This window comes from Austrofundulus limnaeus, unplaced genomic scaffold, assembly GCF_001266775.1.
Source record: "Austrofundulus limnaeus strain Quisiro unplaced genomic scaffold, Austrofundulus_limnaeus-1.0 Scaffold483, whole genome shotgun sequence".
NCBI lineage: Eukaryota > Metazoa > Chordata > Actinopteri > Cyprinodontiformes > Rivulidae > Austrofundulus > Austrofundulus limnaeus.
Genome location: NW_013952885.1, coordinates 167,279 through 190,565, shown reverse-complemented (window position 1 = coordinate 190,565; position 23,287 = coordinate 167,279). Strand labels below are relative to the sequence as shown.

The 23,287-nt window shown below is 36.2% G+C and overlaps 2 protein-coding genes across 4 annotated transcripts in view; one reads left to right on the top strand and one right to left on the bottom strand.

Moving 5' to 3' along the window:
- Positions 1–13,568, top strand: part of nptnb (neuroplastin b) — a 46,897-nt gene extending 33,329 nt beyond the window's left edge. For 2 of the 3 annotated variants that reach the window (XM_014025538.1, XM_014025541.1), the window contains 6 exons: positions 383–477; positions 5,529–5,662; positions 5,848–6,121; positions 12,120–12,141; positions 12,242–12,315; positions 12,411–13,568. In XM_014025538.1, coding sequence (XP_013880992.1) covers positions 383–477; positions 5,529–5,662; positions 5,848–6,121; positions 12,120–12,141; positions 12,242–12,302 — 586 coding nt within the window. In that variant the 3' untranslated portion in view covers positions 12,303–12,315; positions 12,411–13,568. The remainder of the gene's footprint in view (positions 1–382; positions 478–5,528; positions 5,663–5,847; positions 6,122–12,119; positions 12,142–12,241; positions 12,316–12,410) is intronic. The other variant, XM_014025539.1, reaches the window with a different exon arrangement.
- On the bottom strand, positions 13,255–21,529 carry rec114 (REC114 meiotic recombination protein; the record flags this gene model as incomplete). Its single annotated transcript, XM_014025542.1, is given in 5 exon segments — positions 13,255–13,973; positions 14,184–14,264; positions 15,932–16,105; positions 16,393–16,476; positions 21,440–21,529. Coding segments are annotated over 5 exon segments (594 nt in total), but the record flags the coding sequence as incomplete, so codon positions are not given.
- Positions 21,530–23,287: the final 1,758 nt, after the last annotated feature.

Below are 23,287 nucleotides of genomic sequence, written 5' to 3'. Positions count from 1 at the left end.
GGGGCTGTTACCAAAAAGCTATTGTCACCTCCATGGACATAACACACATTCTGCCTAACCATGAGTTAAGACCAACTGGTCACTTACTTGTCACAGTACATCAGTGAAACACTGATCATTTTAGTTAAAATGCCTTTAGCAGCCTTCCCTGGAAAATCTAGGGCTGCTGTTTTATAATAAAAAAGTGCCAAGATTTTTTTTCCCTCTCGTGGCCTTGTATGTCCTTCAGGCTTTCACTGCTTTAGTCAAAACTAATTACTTGCCTGAGAAATTTATAATTAGATGTCTTCACTTACAGGACTACTTGCAGAGTAAGTGACAGGTAAATGAAAAACTACAGAATAGTTTCAAATTTTGCAATTTTATCTTTTGCTTTTTCCAGAATTCCCAAACCACGGGCAGATGATTCTGGGGAATATTTGTGTGTTTACACTTTTGACAAAGCACCAAATGCAAATGCAACAACTGAGGTGAAAGGTAAGTTTCCCTCCGTGATGTGATGCCTGTACCTCTTCTACCACCTGAGTGACACAAACACTTGGATCAAAAAGTGTCTGGGAATTGGAATTTGTCCTGGTGAATTGAAATACAGAGAAAAGCCTTTTTCTTATATTTATTTCAATACACGAGAGATGGAAATGTCAGAGAAGAAATGACCACCTGAAGCTGTGTGAGGAGTCATTGTTGACAGAGATGAATCCATCCAGTGCAGGGGTGATGACAGGGAGATTTCCCAGGGCTGTTGTCACTTTTGGCTTTACTGAGACGACAATTTAGTAAAATGGACAGGCATTGCGCATGGTCTCCAAAACATGCAAATCAGAAGGTCTACAAGGAAATGTAATGCTCTCAACTAACAACAATAATAGGCCCATACAGAGATGGTGGATACAAGACACTACAAGCTAAAGCWGGGCTATTCAACTACCGTATTTATTCAAGTATAATACGTAAAATGAAATCCATAAAATCATCCATAAAGTYGGGAGGTAGTACTATACTCGGATAAATATTTTTACTTTTGTATTTTAACTGAAATATCAACTTCATTCACAAAATGCATAAGTCCGGAAATGAGACCGCGTCGTAAAAAGCAGTTGAAACGAGCTTACCTCTGACACTACTCCGTGCTTCAGAGCGAGATAATAACAGATCCAGGCAGGCGACATGATGTGAAAAAAGGGGGAAAAAAGTAGTCCTGCACCTTAGTAATGATAACAAACTAATGACATTAGCGTGTGACCGGGCTGCTTCTGGAACAACAACAAACACATGTTCGTCTGTAATGGCTGCCATCTACCGGTGTTCTGAAAAAGTTTGTATCCCTGAAAAAATGTTTCCCCACCAGAGGGGGCGCTCGCGTGTAGGAAGCAATCTGCTTTTCCCCCACAAGATGGCCCGAATCTCATGTGAAGTCTCTGACTTTTACATATGTTGTTAAAATAAAATGAACAGTCCAATGATAATTTTATTGATATGTATAAAGGCTGCAAAGGCTGAAAAATCTTGAAATCTGTATGAAATTGGAGGTGGTTTGAGGATGAAATTTTTAATGCTTTTTAAGCTCAAAAAAGGAGGGGTCGTATTATACATGAGATCGTATTATACACGAATAAATATGGTAAATTGCTCCGGGGGGGGGGGGGGGGGGGGGGGTGTGGTCACAGTTACTCAAAGCCAACAGTTCAGGGGCCAGACATTGGTGGGTGGGGGAAAGGATTATTTACTCAATAATGGAAGGGAAGACGATGCATTATGTAAAATAACAAGTATTATTATATTATACCTTTTAAATTTGTTTATTTAGTTGCATTGAATAATAAATTTAAAGTTAATTTAAAATATATTTTTATATATATCTATATAAAAAACTAAGACAGATGGAAGTCACGCGCATGTCGCCAGTTGAATATAGAGTTGCACACATTGCTTAAAGCAGCGAATCTCTTTACTACCAGGTGTTGCTTACATTCTGTATATTGTGTAATTCTTTAACAACTAGAAGAAGATCCATTTAATTAACCTTCCTGCCTTAAACCGAGGCCTGGGGGATCATTTTATCAGTCTGCCCCAGGGCAGCTGTGTCTACATTGTAGCTTACTATCATCAGTGTGTGTGAATGAATGGTGCATGAAACTGTAAAGCATTTTTTAGGGTATCGAAAAGCACCATAAGACTAATGCATTAATATTATTATTTTGACCCAAGGATAGCAGGAGGCTTAAGAACAACCAGAGTAAGCAGCAGGTTTTAAAACAACACGTCTGGTTAAAAAGAGTATCACTCAGCTAAACAAGACAAACTGTTTTGTTTTAATACATTTTTGGACAGGAAATAATCAGTACCATTCCTTGATACTTAATAAAATGATCTGTCATGTTTGGTGCTACAGGCCATAACAGAATAACTAGCAGGTGGTGTCCAATCCTGGTCCTCGAGGACCACTATCCTGCATGTTTTAGAGGCTTCTCTGCTCCAGCACACTCCAGCACACTTGATTTGAATGAATGGGTGATTAACAGGCTTCTGCAGAACTTGAAGAGGTAATTCAATTACTGAATCAGGTGTGTTGGAGCATGCAAACAAGTAAAACATGCAAGGTAGCGGCCCTCGAGGGCCAGGATTGGACACCCTTGGGCTATAGCGATAATGTGCTTAAAGGGTCGTTGAGTATAAATCGTGTGTACTATTTTTAAAATGACATACACTGCAGTAGGAGGGGTTAGAGGGGAGTCATATGTCTCATTGATTCTTAAAAAAAATCAGCTGTAGCTGAAAACAAAAGTAATGTATTCAAGTTGTATAAACATGTTTTATTTCAAAGAATTATTGCTGAAGTTGTAGCATTTTTTGGGCAGTCAGTAGAGCACAAAAACTAATGATGGGTTCACAATGTGTTGAGTTTCACTCCAGCTGACCCTAAAGTTCTCAGCTTAAATAATAAGGAATCATCTGTGAAAAAAGAAAGGCAAACCCTCTTGCATGTGTTTAAGCCTGTTAGCTGTGGCATGGCCATGGTGCACACTGCTCTCCCCCCTCTGCCTCTTACTTCACGACTGGCCTTGAAGCAGGGCCTGATTGCGTAACACGGGTGACAACCATGTGCGTTTTTATTTCACCGGGTTGTGAGATGACGACACTAGTCGCCATGCAAACCGTAGTGTCCAAGCCATCACAAGGCTGCAGGAAGGTTGACTCTTGAGGCTTGCTGTCTGTTCCCCCCCCCCNCCCCCACCCCCTTGAGGGGAAAATTCAGTAACTGAACAGCCACTGAAGGATTTTCACTAAAACATTCACAATTAAAAGAAATATTCAAGTGCTAGGGTTTTGATCTGATGAGAAGRCACATGTTCGGGATCTCTAAAAAGATTTGAAATTTTGTAATAATTGAGAATTGTTTGGAGATCATTTTTGACCCAGGTAGCGGGCCCACTGTTAAGCAAGCCAGCTTTGCAGAGCGCTTCTGGCAGCAGTTCACTGAGATCCCTCGCCTACAGTGTCCTTGGCACACTCATCCTTGCAGGACTCAGCTCATAGGCAACAGATGGAGGCTTCTGTGATGTTGTAGGATTATGGTTCTGAATACGATCTCAGCCATCTCTGTGGGTTTTATTGTCTACAATACAAAGCTTACTAGATACACATTTGATAATTCATATCTATCAAATTTTATAGGTTTTAGCTGTCAATTTTATTGCTCCTTAAAAACATTAATGCACAAGATAATTCATTTTTATGCAAATCAAAATAAATGTTAGCAGCTATTTAAAATCTGATGTCATTCCATTCTCGGGTAGACTGGACCTCGTTTCCTCTCACATTCACGTCACTTCACCCCTGCATGGCACAAAGATTAATAATTAGAGTCAGGAGTGTGAAATGGAGATTTCTGCCTGTTTTAGCACCACTCAGATAGCTGTCTGTGTGCTGTCACTCACTGACAGACTACAGTCGGGATAAGGCCCAAATGAGCTTTGCCACTCCCTCTGCTCAGGGAGCATGTGCACGCCATAATTAGAGTGGAATGATCTCACCGAAGAGCGCCGAGCCCGCCTGCTCTGTTATCCATGTGCAGCTGAAAACTGCTCACACTTGATTATGGTGATGCTGAGGATTAGTGTAAAAGCAAAAAACATACACATATATATATAGTGCTGCGTGAAACTAAACAGAAAACGTGTCAGGAAAACTGTTCATTTGATGGCTCAGTATGACTTTTTCTTTGCTTTTTGATGTGTTTGAATTTTATTAATTCTATAATCTCTGCTGTGCTTTCTAACATCAGGTTATTCGTTACTCAGGAGTCATTTAGCACAATATTCTTTTGCTTTGAATTTCAATGGAGGAAAATACTTTGAATGGGAACATCTGGGGTCTTTCATATCATACTGACACCCTCTGCCCCCCCCCCCCCCCAGCTTATTATGATTTGTACTGATATGTATTTTTTTGTAATTCCATTCAGTGGTATGCCCAAAGCAGGAGTTGATTAGGAAATGTACATTATACACTCCTGAAAAAAAAACCCTTCAGATTCAAAAATGTCTGCCTTGTTTCAATGAAAGTGGAGACACTCAGCTGATATAATGTAAATATAAAACAAATATTTCTGACCTTAAAAGCAAAGCAGAAAAGTTATTATCATAATTTGAAAATTTTTAACATCAAAACACTTAATTTAGAAAATAGTTGCAAATTTCACCAACTTATTATTTTTTTTTAAAAAGTAGGTGTTCAAAGTACAGTTTATATAAAATATGCACATATAGCTCAAAATACAGAACTGAGCAAAAGTTTTGAACTGCTCCTACTTTTTTAATACTTTGCTCTCAAGCACCCAGACCTTCTTGTAATCCTTTAAAGTGGTTTTGATCAATAGTTCTCCAGGCTTTGCCGAAATTTGTTTAGCTGTTATTTTTACTTGTTTTCAGCCCAGACCTTGTACCTGATGGTAACGYTTTGTGCAGAATATGTGCTTAAAATATGAAGTTTTGTGCAGTATATGTGCTTAAAAATAAGGCCAAAAGGGCAGGTGTGAGTCTGAAACAGGCAGAGAGGCTGTCATGTCTTTGTGTAAAGTACGATGCTACATTCCCAAGATTTTCACTCTTTCCTTTGTCAGCACTACATTCTCATCATCAGGGACCTTACATAGCCAGTGGTAATCAAGGAAGGAAATAGTTTAACTTCCTCTTCCACCCTATGTTTTGTCTCCTCTTCAATCTGACAGGAATTTGAGGTCTCACAGGAGGCATATGGTGCCATTTTGAAAGCTCAATCAGCTGCTTCTCCATGTAAATATATATTTTTTTGTTGTTGAGTTGTGTTTTCAGCACAACAAATATAAAACCAGGTTCACAAGAAAAATACTAAAACAAAAATCACTGCATTTTAAGGAGGGGCTCAGTAAGACTTAATATCAACAAACTGCCACTGGTACAGTTCAACTCCAAAAATGTATACTTTCCTTGGCCTGTCTGACATCTGCTTGGACAGTTAACATTGAGTCATCTGCTTTTCTTTTCTAGCAAAACCTGACATCACTGGTCACAAGCGAAGTGAAAATAAAAACGAAGGGGAAAATGCGACGCTTTACTGCAAGTCCGTCGGTTACCCACATCCAACCTGGAAGTGGCGAAAAGTGGATGGAACATCTTATACGGTATACTAGAAAGAAMACTCTTGGCGCTGTTCACATAAAAATATAAATATGAAAAGATAAAATGTCCAATACAGAAACAGACATGAAGAGGCATTTGAAAGATGTAGTTTTTTGTTGTGTTTTTTTTTTTTGTTTGTTTGTTTTTTGCCGTTGCTTAATTGAAGAAATTGTCTCCTGTGTTTCAGGACATTGACAACTCCACTGGACGGTTCTTCATCATGGACAGGGACAACTACACAGAGCTTAACATACTAAACTTGGATATAAACACAGATCCTGGAACATACCAATGCAATGCCACCAACACGATTGGAAACAACGCTCAGACAACCATACTACGAGTGCGCAGCCATCTTGCACCGCTTTGGCCTTTTCTGGGTGTCCTCGCAGAAATTATTATTCTTGTTGTGATCATCGTTGTGTATGAAAAACGCAAGAGGCCAGACGACATTATTGATGGTAAGAAAACTTCTTTTGTTGTTGTTGAGTAATGGCACTTGAACTTAATAAAAAAGAAGGCACCATTGTTTCYATTGAAAATATGGCATGAAAGTTTGTTTTTTTTTGCTTAATTTTTTTTTTTTTTTTTTTGCGTTAAATATTTTTTGGCCTATAAAGGAACCCTTTTCCTGAGTGGCTATGTGATTAAATTTCAATTCTTTTTTTTTTTTTTTTACTACCTGACTAATAAAGGACTTGCCTCTCTGCTCTTGACAGGTATAACAAAATGAARATATGGTTGCATATTAGCCCTATATTAAATGAATGCAAAGATGACCTTTTATAGAAGCACATTTGTTTAACGGGGTCTCATCTCACCTTTAAAAGAGTTGGCTGCTTCTGCACTGAGCTGTCAGTAGTAGTAGTAGGTCTTTTTTTTGTCTAGTGTTTTATGAACATGTACTRTCACGGCCTGTACAGATGCTTTTAGAATATTTTCTCCCCCCATGTTACTTAATGGGTACTATTGTTTTCCCTTCCACTTCTTTCCAACTGGAACAATAATCTAAACGGGTGGTAAGTGAGAGATCTTGCATGGTTCTGGAGATTTGTTGTCAATTTGTATGCTTCTATGATCCCACAGCCTATCTAAAATATTGATGAGCTTTAATGTGATGTTGCTCAAATTTTTCACTTTTGAAATCTGAGACTGTCACAATGGTTAAACTTGTATAATCATGTTTTTCATTTACAAAAAAGTCTTAAAAAAGAATTAAACTTAACTATATGTATGTTAAATTTGAAGACTGATATTTAATTAGGTTTAATTAATATATCGTATCAAACATGCAGCTTGCATGTATGAATCTCAGATTGCAGACCTTCACAGCACCAAGTTAAGTTTATGAAATATATGAACCAAACAATATTTTTTGGGGCGTAGAATAAAGTACTACAATACTTAATAATTCTTTCAACTTTTATATCATCAAATCAAAACCACATGATTTTTGTAGTTCTTCTTCGCAATTGTTTGGTAAATACAAATTTCTTAAACCCCCTACAGCATACACCACAATGCAACCACGAATAAAAAATATAAAGTCGAATTTCAGTGTTCCATGCAATATCCATCTTATCTATTATTTGCCCGAAACTCGGATATTGTTCATCTGTTCCATAATTGCATTAACAGAACAAAAATTAACATAGGGGCTGTGACTTAGAACTGGATGGTACTCAGTTGATTTGAATGTTACTCAATTATTCCTCAAAATGAAATGGCTGTTGCAATAAAAAAGCAACCTTAAAATAGTGTAGACCAAATAATATTTATTTACATCAGATGTAAAGAACTCCTAATGAGAGTAAYGATAATGGTGCATCTGTGCATGCTAAGAATATAATAGTTAAAACACTTAAATTGTGATGTCTGTTTCTCTAAAACTTTTAAAATATCCTTAAATACATTTAATGAAACCAGTGCCTTCATTTTTTTAACTAAATTGACATTGATTCCAGAGGGATGGTGTAGCAAACTGAAATGATCTTTTTCCATCCGGACTTAAGGTTAAAATAATAAGTAGTTGTCATGGGAGCAAAGTACATAACCTCCAGTTTGTTTGTGATTTATATAGATGAGGTAGGATGGGAGCAGACCCAATACAGCCTTATACATAAGTATATAGTACCAATGCTTTAATCGATGCATGGACAAAGAGGACCATTCTACCTGAGCATACAACACACAGTGATACTGTATATAGTGCTCTTATGATTTATAAAGTACAAGATATTATAAGTAAATGTCCTAAATTTTATTTCAAAGTTCCCATAATTTTTCCTTATTGCCTCAAGTCAAACCACATAAATCTGCTGTCAGATTAGATCTGGATTTAGGCATATGCTAGAAGTTAAACCAAAACCCTTATAAAAAAAATAGAGGCGTAAAATTAAGTTTGAAGGACAGTTAAAGACATCAAAGCCTGTAAAAAGTGTATCTGCTTACAATATGACTATCATAAGATTAGCCTATCTTTAGGTGTTCTCAAATAAACTAACTGGATATGTCATTTGTCTCTGTTCTACTTGTTATAAAATATTTACTTTAAAGTGCTTGTGACATCTTTTCCTACAAATACAAACAGTTAAAGAAAATATCATAATTTTTAAGAAATTTGTTATCATTCATTTAGTTTTACCCTATTTGTGACAAATTGGGCATACTTTTTGTTGAATTTGGGGGAATCAAAGTGAAACAGGAAGTGATGTCAAAGGGGGAAAAAGGGGAACTTCCTGGTCTATTTAACTCAAAATAGGCTGTGCCCAAAACGACAGGCCGGGTCCTCCGGAGGACCCAGACTACCCGATCGAGGTGGGCCGGGTCCTTGGTGGACCGGGAAGACTGGAAAAAAAGAGACTGTGAATTTGGACGGTCTAGCCTCCCCTCCGGCGTACGTCATGTCACCTAGCAACCATGACGACGCTAAACAGAAGCAAAAATAGATCAGAATTAGAAAAATATCAATATATTAGCATTAATAATATCACAAAACTATAAAATTAACTTAAAGTTAACATTAGAAGAACTAATTGACCCGCCGTAGGTGCATGTTTATTTCACCGTTTTTTATGACAAAAATAATATTTAAAAACACGTCTATACAAATGATAAAAGTATTAGAATTACAACCGCTAGAAATTTTTAATTTTTAAATCGCCATATTTTTATTTAAAACGTATTCTTTTCGCTCGCTTCGTCCGCCATTACTAGCATAAAAAATCTCTAGTCAGGCCGCAATGCATTGTGGGATACACTGGGCCGCATCGGAGAAGTCTTCGGTTTTGGACGGCCTTCGTCGTGGCGCTGTGACGTATGCGGCCGACGAATTCGGCCTTCGGAGGACCCGGCCCACCGTTTTGGACACAGCCATAATCTAGACTCTTGTCTGTGTTGTTAGCTGTTGTAGCAAAGCTCTGTTAACATCCAGGTATTCCCCTTTGACATCGCTTCCTGTTTCTGCTCATGTGTTCATCTTAGTGGCGGGAATTTTTGTTTGTAATTTATCATTAATGTTATCTTTTCAAAAATGCATTCAACTTTATCACTAAAATTTGATGCCACGGGCACTTTAGTATTCTAATGTGGAGGTCAAAGCAAAACATTATCAGAACATTTCAGGTAGAAAAAAATCAGTACTGAATATTTAAAGTGGCTTAAACACTGTGCTAAGCTAAATGCAGAAGGAAATGCAGAAGTAAGCTAAAATACAGAACAAAAGAATGGCAACACAAAACATTTTGTTTGAACATTACTTACTTGTTACATTACTTACACAACCTTACTTGTTCTATTTTATTTTTTAGCAATATTATAACCTGCAAAACATGTAAAGCTCCAGTCAAAAAACAATCTGTTTGAACTCTGCTCGTGTAGATTTGTAGTTTAATTTTTTTTAAATACATAGTAAACATAGATGAAATTCTAAGCAATAACCAAAATAAAAAGAGAATTATAATAATTTAATGGCTTCTAAAGTAGTTATAGACACATTCAGTTCTTTAATATATTCTTCAAATAAATGTCACTTGTTGGATTAAATGCTGCAAAATATGTCATATGTTGAATTATGATTTATAAACCTGTTAAAAATTACAGACTAAATCCCACTTTTACAAAATATTGGTGACTAAAGTTTATGTGAAATTTTAGAGGAATAGTCTAAGATAAAATTAATCTAGGTTATATTCAAGTTCCATGAGTCATGCTCAGTGTTTGTGATTCTTATTATTGTTTTAATTGAGTTAAATCAATGAAAAAAAAATTTAATATACTGTTATCCTAACATGCTCACACACAAACATAAAGCACCAGCAGAGTTTGTGTAAGCTCCGTTTGGTTTCATCAATCCCCTCGTCAAAAAATGAAGCGATTAAGGTAGATTATATTTGCCATGTTTATGTCATTCAAATCAGGATTGAGGACTCCCGGCTCTCATTGCACAGCTTTTCTGAAATCTCGTTTTAGCATCCCCCCATTCCCTGAGGTTTTGGCCCCTGCCTGTGTGTGTTATAATTTCTGGTCTCTTGATGGCTTTACTGTGTTGGAACATTTAAGCTCCACAGCCAAAAGCTTTGATGCAGAAGCTGAATTTTTTATTCTGTTTCAAAACCAGCTGCTAAAATGACCAATTTTGCTGTGTGATGACTAAGTAAATACCACCAAATGTTCTGTGAAATTATAAATGTGACAGATATTGTTTTTAATTGAAAGAAAAAAAAMMCCACAAAAAATCAACCCTGCAATTGGTTAAAAAACAAATATGGTGCTACAAACCATGTTAATATCAATCTCACACAGTAAAAATCAGTTGTGTAACTGTGCTTGCAAAGCAGTAAAGTAAGTTGTATATACAGTATGAGTTGTGAAAGGTCTGTTACATGCTGACAGATGTATCTCTTCTTCACTAACCCCACCCACCCCATTGTTTGTCCCCCGTCGCAATGTGAAGAGGGGACTTGGAAATACAGTACCATCCATCTATCCATCCATTCATCTGTGTTGTGAGCTGGATAACTTGTAAAATAAGCAATGAGCTGAATTCTATTTTGGTGTGTGGCTACATAGGCGTAAGAAAGATCACYATCAAAAATTGGGTTGCCACATCAAAATCCAAGATGGCTGCTGCCATATGTAAACAGTGTGAGCTGGATAACTTAAAAAAGAGAAATGTGCTGACTTCCATTTTTGTGTGTGGCTGCATCTAGGTATAAGAAACGTCACTATTGAAAATTGAGTTGCCATTTCAAAATTCAAGATGGTGACCACCATAAATATTTATATACTTAGCACAAAAAGYAAGGCAGTTTACACGTGTAAACTACCTATCTTGATCATTTGAGGTGACTATGCTTTCTAGTTTTTATATTGCTTAAATTATAGTTTCTGCAAATGATTGAAATGGCTGAAAATAATCTATGGTGGGCAAGGCCACCATTGACCACCTCCTGGCTCCACCAGTACATCTGGTGTTAGATAGAACTACTTCCTCTGCTTGCCAGGATCCATCCCTCTGCGCCACCCTGGACAAGTAAAAAAAAAAAAAAGAACTAGCCAAAAAAACTACCTCTGTTCTTCTACAGTCTAACTCCTACCCACTTGAATTTCTTGCACCAAAAAAACATGGTTTTGCTGCATTCCCTGTTCGATTCCTGTCCAGAAAGCACTCATCTTTAAAGTTATAAATATTCACTATTCAAATCCCTCAGCGACGGGGGACATAGACGTACTGCTTGTTTTAGTTTAACGTTATAAGTGACATAATCTGCTCCACTTTAATGCCATGGAATGCTGCTAATGCTGCTTATCCCAGACTAATAACTGCATGGAAAATATCTCACTGTGGCTGGTTACTCACTGTACCTGATGAAACATTACGCTTGTTTGCAAACACTAAAAATGCTTTCTTTAAAATTCCTTTTTACTAATTCAGCAATTTCTTCCAGTTGTACTATTAACTGTTATACTGCAATCATGCCATACATTGTACCTTCCTATAGTATTAAACATTTCAATGTTCTCACATTATGACAACTATTTTTTATTTGTAAGTAATAGCAGTGAGACAGCTTTGTAAACATATTTTTATTGGCAGGTCAGTCATTTTATCACCACCTTCCAAGTTTCTCAAGCTGTAATTTTCCAAGTGTAATTAAAAGATGGCTTTAAGTGAGCCATCTGTGACCCTCCTACACATATTCTCTCCCTAAAATAAACAAGAACCCGATGAGACTTTGATGGCTTATGAGGTTAAGTTTGTTTTAGTTCTGTTTTATTAGCAGATTATGTCTGCACATTTTTTAAAAGAATATGCTTTAATTGCCTGGTGGAAAAAGGTGAAAAGTTCATGTCATTTACAGTTAATGTGCTGAAACATGCAGAACAAGTGGTTTCCTGTTACATTTTSTGACAGCTGACCTCTGTGTTGTTTCTGTCTTCTTTCTTGCCATGTTGAAGATGATGAACCAGTTGGCCAAATGTAAGCAGCGCACTTGTATTGTGTGCATAATCCTTTAAAAAATATACTAATTTGCCATCAAAATAATCTGTTTAAACATCRTATCATTTGTCTCTCCTAGGAAGACAAATTCAACAAACAACCACAAGGACAAAAACATTCGCCAGAGGAATACAAAATAAGCAATTTACTCAAGTAAGACACTGTTGTTGGGGACTGAAGGGGCTAAATATAGAAGTCACTTTGAGAATAATTCATAGTCATGCCTGCTTTTACTTTTCTCTCCACAGATGAGATGGCTAAACTGAATTTTTTTGACAACATGAAAGTATCAAGAGGTTGATTGAACTCCTGGCAGTTTTGGAAAATGCATATCTTGTCTCATTCTTTGAGAAATACTATCAGCATAACACTGGCAACAATAAGAACAAACAGTCATGGCTGTCTTAAGCATGCCTTATTCAGTCTTTGGTGGCGATTCCAGGACGATGAATAATGACTAAACCACCACAACGGTGTACACATTTCTAATGTGTTGTTGATGTCTCTTTTATTCATTTTAACATGTCCTCAGACGAGGTGATCCCTTTTGTATTACATATCATGTACAATGCATGCAAGATTATTACACAATAGGATACTCAGAATAGACATTTTCTGTTATCCCTCGTGTGGCTTTTTTTTTTTTTGCATTCAAACGTTTTTTTTTAAATTGAGTCATCATATATATCTATCTATATATCTATCTATAAGTATATATAGATAGATAGATATCATATATACGTTTTTAATATTGAAATTTGTACAGCATATTATTGTCATTAAACTACTAGATTTAATTTGCAACAAAAAAAAATCTAATTTTACCAGAACTTTTATTGTGAAGCAAGGGCTTCAGTGACTGGCAGTATTTCAATTTTTTTTTCATTTCATTTAGAGTGCTTTCAGAAAATGACTACTGTGTGTTTAACTATCTTAAACAAAAAGGACATGTGTATTATTTCTATTTTCTTTCCAGAGTAACTTAGGTGTCTTGTATCTGTTGAAGTATGAGTGTTCAAATGATAGGAAATCTGTAAAAAAAAATTATTTTTTTTATATTCCCCGGTTTCATTAACTGATTTTTATTTTCGATTTTTTTTCCTCTCTTTAACTGTATAGCATGGCTATAATCCTATGCAATATGTATTCTTAAATAGATATATGGAGGGCAGTTTGTTTTACTCAGTGAAGCTTTAACGGTGTGGGATCACTTGGAAGCTGGCATAGCAAAATTCACTGCTGTAGCTGCATGACTCCTCTTTCAATACAATGTATAAATGTGTGTTGCGGTGGAAATGGACCTGCTTTATGGATGGGAACAGAGGGACCAGAGTATATAGCCACGATCAAACATATGAGTGAGACCAATATTTTTTTCTGAATAAAAAAAGAATAATGTAAAAAAATATGCAGAACTCCTTGTTTTGTTTTTTAACTTCTCTGTATTGCAAATTTGCCTAAATTAAACACAACTGAAAGCATTTACTTTAAGCCATATTCCATAGCAATAAACGTGAGATAAAAGTGTAAATAACACAGGTGAAGAAAGAAGAAGGGAAAAAATAACCACCAACCAGCACTTCCTGCACAAACTGAACCCCAGAAACAAAGCTGGCACTGACTTGACTTTTTTGCCTTTGGATGTTTTAATCTTTAAGTAGTTTCTTGAGCTCCTCTTCTACCTTCTCTACAAATGCAGGGAAGCTGGGATCCAGCAGACAAACTCGCAGAAACGGCTCCAAGTCACCTTCTGCCAAAGAGCTGTGGTTATACATTTGAGGGAGAGCCACAGGAGTGTCTCCCAAGAAGTGCTGTGGAATAGCAAAATAAGCATCTTATTAAATTCAGAACAGATTGATTCATAGACCTATCTTAGAATTCATATTTTTTAAGCCCTTCATACAGCCCATGGACTAATAGATATGCTTCTCAGATACAATTAACACAAACCCTAAAGTAGCAGTGGTACAGTAGCTTTGCATCACTTTCAGATTAACTGATCTCGTTCTAACAATCAATACCTGGGCAAGGCGCTTGATAGACAAAGTTCCCTGGACAACCTCTCTCTCTCCGGTCCCAGCAGTCTTTTCCTGACAAGATGGCTGCCACAAGATGACACCAAAAAAGAAGAAAAAAAAGATTTGACAAACATGCCATGACACCATAAAGGAGAGAGACCAATCAATGGCTTCATTACTAATTGAAAATTTTCCACCCCTCAAAGTCCTTTCATCTGCACAGACCAGTTTCATCTCACTGTGAACCTCTGCAATGCATTTGTCCCTCAAAGGTCAAATTCAGCCCCATGACAGCGTCCATTCCTTCCTCAGTTTGTGATTAATGCTGAGAAGAGCCCAGAATTTCACCCTTAGATTCTAAATGGTAAATAATTATATATGTTTTGGTTGTTTTCACACATTATCAGCAGTGACTACTGTCATGAGGCTAAACTGAATTGCAATATTTTATTCTGTTTGTTCAAGAACTTAACATACTTTTACTTGCCACTTTGTTAACGGTTGTTTCAGATTTTGTGACACACGTGTATGTTTTCTAAAATGTTAACTCTGATAACGAATACTGATTATCGGAGTGACATGAGGACTATACCACATTAATTATTAGATGTACACAACCGTTCTGTTCTTTTGTGAATAAATGCTTTTTGATTGGTGTATCTTGTATTCTACACCACCTCTAGAGCCAGACTTGGCTGATGATGTATTTAGTGGTCTGTCTCAGTCCACCTAAAGAAGCTCCTTGTGTTATATCATCTGTAAGAATAACAGTGTTGTAAACAGCACCATCTAGTGAGGACATATTGTTATTGATAATCGGACTGACCACAACAGCTGGAAACCCACTGATGACAAAATATTGTTTAAATATAATTTTGCTTCCAAAGGTGAAGACTGAGACATGATGTTTTTGTTAGTGCCTGTGTTTGTTTGTCTGTACTGTTAACAAAATATCTTATGAATCACTAAACACATTTTAATTAAACTTTTATAAAGCTGATCAGTGGGTCGAAAAAAAGCTAAAACCCAGTTCATTTTTTCAGGCATTTAGGCAAGGTTTGGTGTGGTAGTAGCTAAGACTCATACCCAATATATACTCTTAGTATTAACTGATCACACAAGATTTGCATATAAAACTTTGGCATTAACAACTGGGGTCTACCCTGTTTGTCTGTTAGCAAAATATCTCACAGAACACTTAGTGTACCTCAATGAAACTTTACTGGCTTTACATTTACAGCTCAACAACTTTTGGAGTCAATCCAATACAAGATGGCGGTCAAAGCTATCCAATAGGAGTGTAGCAATACCTGTATCAAACCGTTCAATACAGTGCTCTAGGTTGTCACGAACAATATAGATTTTTTAAATTTATTTTATCAACTTGTCTTCTGAAAATGCTCTGTGTTGAAGACTCAGTGGATCTACATTTAACTACAGCGGATCCTCTGAGAAACCTGCTGTTTCAGCAACATTAATTTAAAACTGTACTTTTGTGGTTAAACAGATGTTCATAATTAATTTCAATAAGTTAAAAGTTAGGAAGAGCATGTACATTTCTCTTTTTTGTATCGAAAAAATATTGCAATACTATAAAAAATGGAATTTCATCATCTAATATTTCATTTACAGGTCACCTTTGCCAATTCCTGAACTAGGGGATTTTTTGAGAGGGACATTTAGAATGGGATAGAATAGAAAACCAGTTCCAGTTTTAATATAAGAAGGTACTTTCTGAAAAACTGGACAACCTGTGTTCCTGGTGCAGGGACTTCAGTGGGGGGCTGATTTGGCTGTACTGAGGCAACACCCTGAGTGGTGACAGGTACATGCACCATCAGTTTTTCCACAGCACTTGAACACTGATTTATGGCTTCTGCTGTGCTGCTTCCATCAAACTGCATCCTTATCATGCGAGTCTCCCCCTGCAGAAATACACACACGCACACACACATTCTGTCTCTGTCAATCAACTGAACTAACAGAAAACATAATTTGTGTGATTTTCTTGTAAAAATCAGCACCTCTGATTGTGTTTACAATGACTTACATGACACTTAGCAAACACTTGACAGGTTTATTGCTTCATACTGAAAATCATCTACATGTATACTTTGATAAATTTTAAAGAATAGTTAATTCACCATACTTTACATGTCTTCATATTAAAATAAATATCAAATACAGAAATAAAATGCATCTCACTGCTCACCTTTACTGTAAATCGAAGGATCAGATTATCAGATTTGTGTTGCACTGTAGGAGCTTCAAGGCCTTGGAGCAAAGGTATGGTGTCCTGAAATAGGGAAAACAAATCATCCTAAAAAAATCTCCAGATAAATTGTTTATGTACATAAAATAATATGAACATTAAAACAATGATTGTTCAAATCTAAAATATATTTTCTAACTAAATTAAATCTAAAACATCTTAACATTTGCCCAAAAGCTTAACAACTATTACATAAAAATTACCCATAGGTACAATAGTGAGGCTTATGTGAACATGCAAGGAAAAATCATTACTACAAACTGTCTGCAGGGGTCTCTGTTTACTCTGTAACATTACAGCTTTGACTCTGTCTTCAGTAAGATTTTCCACACAACCAGGTAAACAAGGAAGAAGCAAACCCTAAAGTATGATTTTGTTAAGTCTGCCCAGAAATGATGACTTCAAAACTTTAGCATACAAGTAGGGCTACACAATATATATCAAATTTAGCATCATCATTATAACAGCCTGTGCAGCAGGCATATTGCAAAAATCTGGAATAAATGGCTCAAATGATGGCATTTATGCTTTTTTATCAGCATCAGTCTGATAAACAAACTGGCCCTGAGATACCACATCAAATCATAATCACTTAGAAAAAGTTGGACAATTGTACTGAGGGAATTTGCAGTTGGATTTAGGTTTGTTAACTTTTAACATTTTAACTTACTTTGACAGGTTTTTATTATTTATTAAAACTAACTGATAGTAAGGAGCAGTTTCAGTATTTAGAGCATCAGAAAATGTGTGATGGGTGCGATGCTTTAAAATCCTTAAGAAACTGTACTGAATGCAGGTTTTGTATCAAGTAGGGTTGGGCAATATTGGCAAAAAAATGAATCACGATTAATTGGTGTATTTAGCCGATAACGATAAACTTGACAATTAACCACCTGGAGTCCCTTATGTCCTCGTCACATGACCAATTTAGGGGGAAAGATTTGCTCTTCGTAGAAATCTGTTCCAAATTGTAACAAAATTACAGACTTGAAGCTATACATCAAATTTTAAATTGTGTTGAAATAAATTACATAACTTTTTTTTAATGTTCATCATATTTGAAGCAGAGAGGAGCACCGAGCGGACTGACTGGTGCCATTAATCGTATTAATCGTCAAGAGCCAAAAATTAATCGATTTATATTTTTCTGACGATTAATTGCACACAACACGATTATGCCCAACACTAGTATCAAGTTGGCTCTCTAATTACTTGCACTGTGTTCTAGAAGTTAGTTCAACTTGACAAAAGACATCTTTGATAACAAACTGTCCAATTCCAAACTTTTTTTTTTTTGCACAAAAGGAGTTATGGATATATGTACACAGAATAAGAATAAACAAATGATGAGTACGAAAATATATCTGCAACAACTTATGGCTTGATTGCTAAACCAGCAATTATTCCATGTTCACTTGGTGATGATGATCATAAATATAAATGCATTGTTAGAAAAAGAACACTAAAAACGTAAAAGAAAATCATGCTGCTGGGATGAACAGTTGTTGAGTTACAAATCTCACTGAAAAAGTGCTCTGATCCAGGCAGTTCTTACCTTCTTATCCACAGAAAAATCTGTTGTCACAGTAATTGCTACAACCACCTAATACCATATGTCCATAATGAACAATGATTTTATAACAACTTGACCTCTTGCTAATAATTTCACATTTTTCGCTCATATCAAGAAGACCAGGGAGTTCCACTTTGGCCATAAGTAATGTGAAATAAACTAAACTAAGCCATGCGAGTTACAACCACTCAAACTGCATTATAAAAAATGCCAATGCTAAATGTAGAAAAGGGCTTCAGTGGTTTCTAAATTTTATTTTCCTCTCCATGAATTTGACACGTTTCCCTCTAAAATACTTGAACCCAAGGAGTTTTGCAGAACATTTGCCCTGACCATGCAAAAGGACGCATTTAAATCCCAACAGGCTTGAGTACAAATGTCAAGCTGTTCAACAGAATATTTTATCCCTGCCTTCATGAAACTTTGATCTGAAAAGCAGATTACCACTACAATACTTGAGAACTCGAAGAAAGTGAAGAGTTGTCTCAACCTATATTTAAGAAGTACAATGTGAACTGGGTATTACTTCACACTAACATTTATGTTTATGTCAGGTATTTTTATGTTCTAATAAAGAAATGATGATGATGACACAAAGCATGAAAGACATAAAGCCGTGCAATAAATCACTACATGCCCCACCAAGAATGTAATTTTGAACCGGAGGTGTTTTTGCAATCTGCAGATTTAATGTTCCCTTTGTATGAGAAAGAAAAGCAATAACAAACCAAGACATAATGCAAATTACCCCAGTCAGAGTACAGCACTCCCTCACCTTAAATGAGTTCTTGTGATTTCTCTCACTGTCTTGATCTACTGCTTTGCGCTACAGAACAAGATGCAAATGAACACTACGCCTCTGCAACTGCTTCAGGAACAGGCGAAAATTCAAATGTCAAGTGTATATGAATGTCATAAGGAGTTAATGTTGCCTGCAGAGCAGCTCCAACAAAATTTAACAAGTGATTTATGTGTAGCTGTGCAAATAAAGAGACATCTTCATTTATACTAATGCACCTTACAAAAAGCTTTGTATAAACCATCACATCAATAACCAATTTCTATTAGTTAGAATTAAAACCATCATTTCATTTTTACCCCCTTTTCCTTTCTGAGTTGCTGGTGCTTCTGTTCAGCAGTCACTGTGCAAGAGGTGGGGGACACAAAGCCATTGTTAAGGCAACGCTACTACTTTCACTCACATCTAGGGACAATTTAGAGTTACCAATTAACCTATAACCTACAACATGAATGTTTAATGTCTGTGGAGGGAAACCAGAGTGCCGGATAAAAACCCACCATGCAAACTCCACTCAAACAGGTGCCAGTAATGGTTAAGCAAAATCATTTTGTGTGCAWTTAATAGTCTTAGAMAATAATAGACGTTTTTTCTGTCACCAATTAATGTTTGGCACTTTGCAAATACTGCAATTAGTGATGCGTGATTTTTGTCTGTGACACATTCTCTTTATCAAGTAAGCACGTGAGCTCAATGGTGGAAGGCGGCGTGGAATAGCTAACCCTGCAAACTTGTTTAATCACATGAAACACCACCATCAACCGGAGTACGAGGAAAACCAGAAAATGTGGACCAAGACCACAACGTCGACCACAACAAACTCTCCTGTGGAAGGTGAAAACAAATCTACTCAGCTGAGAATCCACGATGCTCTCAGTCAATCTGTCCCTTAAAGGAATCCATGATTAGTTGTAACATTATACTTTATTTAATAAACATTTATTTTAACTGTAAAATAAAAACTGTAAAAATACTGTAGGCTGTTTAGTTTTGTAAATTTTTAAAAATATATTTTAACACGGACAGAGCCATTTTATTTACACTCAAAGCATTCTGGGTAAATAAGGACATCAACTAGGTCCTCGGTGCGAGGCTGCTAGCGAGCTATATCCACCCTGAAAGTTAATCTTGGACAATATCTGACAATTGGCTCTTTTAAATGAAACCAGAGAGCGTTGACAGAGAGGAGAAGGTAGAAATGACTCAGCCTGGAACTGAAAATTTGGATGGAGGACAACAGAGCTGCTTCATGGAAGAAGAACCCCAGCTTAGTCTGTTAGCTTTAGCGTTATCCCCAACACTATCACCATATACTGTAAATGTATTAGCTCAGCGCTACACATTCTCCTCTCGTCACTGAGGTCCTCCATCCACATGACAGAGAGGGGAACACAAAATACCTCAACCTGCAACTGAAAATATGGATGGAGGACCTCAGTTTAGCTTGTTAGCTTGTTTGTTTGTCGCGCTAGCACCGAGCTAATACATATAAGGCAATATAGCATCGGCACTAGCGCAAAGACTAACAGGCTAAACTGAGGTTCTTCTTCCATGAAGCAGCTCTGTTGTCCTCCATCCATATTTTCAGTTACAGGCTGAGTCATTTCTACCTTCTCCTCTCTGTCAACGCTCTCTGGTTTCATTTAAAAGAGCCGATCATCAGATATTGTCCAAGATTAACCTTCAGGGTGGATATGGCTCGCTAGCAGCCTCACACCGAGGACCTATCCACGTCATCATTTACCCAGAATGCTTTGTGTGTAAATAAAATGCCTCCGTCYGTGTTAAAATATATTTTTAAAAATTTACAAAACTAAACAGCCTACAGTATTTTTACTGTCTTTATTTTACAGTTAAAATAAATGTTTATCAAATAAAGTCTAATGTTACAATTAATCAGGGATCCCTTTAAAAGCAGCAAAGTAAGCACTGTGAGGATATAACGTGGGTGGGTCGTGACTGTTAAAATGAAGAAGTCAGTTTTATGGATTGTTAGTATAAGTCTAGAACACACAGGGTATCTTATTTTGTCATAACATGCAAGCGCAATCGTCATCTATTAAGCACCATAATAAACACTACTGGCTAAATGCCGCAATTAATTGTAATTAACATTTTGCCAATATCGCCCAACCCTAGGTCCCGGGCCAGGATGCAAACCTGCAACCTCCTCTCTGAGAGGCAACAGCTCTAACAACTGAATTAAAACCAATAAGTAAAAAAAAAAAGAAAGAAAGAAAKAAAGGTGTAATCTGAATAACCTATAGTAAATAATGTTAATAAATTACTTTATGTTTAGAAATTTGAAGAGACAAATTCAAAATAAGAATTTAAACCATGACTTTTTTCCTTCGTTCACTGTTGCAGGTGTCACCACAGAGAGCGAACTCGCACAAAACTGACCACTGTTTTATGCCTGATGTCCTTCCTGACCTGCGCCTTGAACGTGTGACCTTAGGATTACAAGATCATGGCACTGACCACCAAGCTAGCACAACCCCCAAACAACAACTTATCTTTTTTTTAATGGCTGAAACTAAGTGAAAGCATCTTACTCTTCAGTTTGTGTGTAGCAAAATGGAAAATCCTGAGAAATAAAGCCATAGTCTTCTTACCAAGCTTTCTTGTCCTTGTGCTATCAATAAATATCCGCATTCCAACAATGTGAGGACAATTTCCGGTTTGTTGCCCTTTGCCTCAAAAACCTGGTAATAAAAAGCAAAGTAAAAAATAATGTAACAAGCTCTCAGATACAGTTTTGGTATTGCCCACACACAAATTGTCCTGGGCAGTCTGTTAGACTTTGCAATTTCATAAGATTGAATTTTCTCAAAGCAGATATGAAAAAACAATTATTCTGCAGTTACTGAACGCTGTCACATATCTTTGAACCTTAAAATGCACAGAATGTCTTTGTGTTTGGTGTAGTTCAAACATTTTAGTCCTGATTGAAACATTTTCATAATGCCACTACCCTAAAACTTACAACTATGCCTTTCATACTTAGATGATTGTAATGCAACAAAAACTACATCTGTATCATTGCATCTATGTATTCATCTTTTTATTGAATACCCTTTTCATTTTTACTTCTCTTTACTACAACGGAGTATTAGGGCCACACAACAAGATTTTTTTTTAAATTACGAGAATAAAGTCATAATATTACAACATTAAAGTTGTATAAAAATAAAGTCATAATATTATGAGAATAAAGTTGTAATATTACGAGATTAAAAGTCATAATATTACGAGTTTAAAATCATAACACTAAAGTCATAATATTGTAGCCTTTACACGAAAAAGCATGCAGTTACTGCATTAAAATGAGGATTGTTGAGCAACTTGTCAAGTTGTTGTTTAGTATTGCTATAAATAAATAGTTAWTCTTTTAGCACATTAGCATCAAATTATCAGTAGCAGGACTTGGAAATTGTGCAAACRACTATAAACTGAAGCCGTAATGTAATTAATGGATGCACTGATGGATTTATTCGTCACGTAGCTAATTTGGATGAAAGCATATTATTCTAACAGTACCCGAGTCATCATGGACTACTTTATAAACACAGACACATGGCTGTACAGCAGGTGTGAGGAAAACAAGGAGGAAAGGAAATGAGGAACGGGAAATAGACACGTCATGATTATGACTTTTCTCGTAATATTACAACTTTAATCTCATAAAATTATGACTTTAATAATATAACGACTTTAGTCTCGTAATTATGACTTTATTCTCGTAATATTATGTCTTTATTCTCGTAAAATCATGACTTTATTGTTGTAATATTACGACTTTAACCTCGTAATAATAATTTAAAAATCTTGTGTGGCCCAAATACTCCGTCGTACTTTACTGCTTGTAACATAATGAATAATATTTGTGTTTCGTAAAAGGAATTTTACAAAATGTATAGCATAAATTACGGTTCGACTGCGGTTGATGTTTTGTATCCTACGTCTAAATATGTCTTTTGTTTATTATTTTCTCCAGGTAGTGTCTCGCTGCTCTCATTTTTGCCCGAGTCGCCACAATATTTTCTCATGTTTCTTAAACCATAGATTTTGCCTTTATATCTAATTATTTAAAACGTTACAATCTAGTTAAATCTCACCTAATGTCAGTGAAAATTACTCCCTGTTCTGTTTCACTATCCTGTTTTCCCCCCATTCATTTAAATTATATTACTTTATATTATTAGTATATTAGCGTGACAATTTCTACTATACTATTGTTTCTTGTCATCTGCTTTGTCTGGTTGAGATATGCTAATATGCTGTTCCTTTCATTTCCTCTTTCCTGGAGTCAACTCAAAGCCTTTGTTGTTTGGCTCAAGATTTTGTCACGTTAAAAAGCTAATGACTGTTCTGAGGTTCACACACGGCCTTTTTTATTTTAAACTGTCTTAAAGCTATTGCTACAATTATCTGTTGATGCTGCGTACCAAGTAATGTTAAAT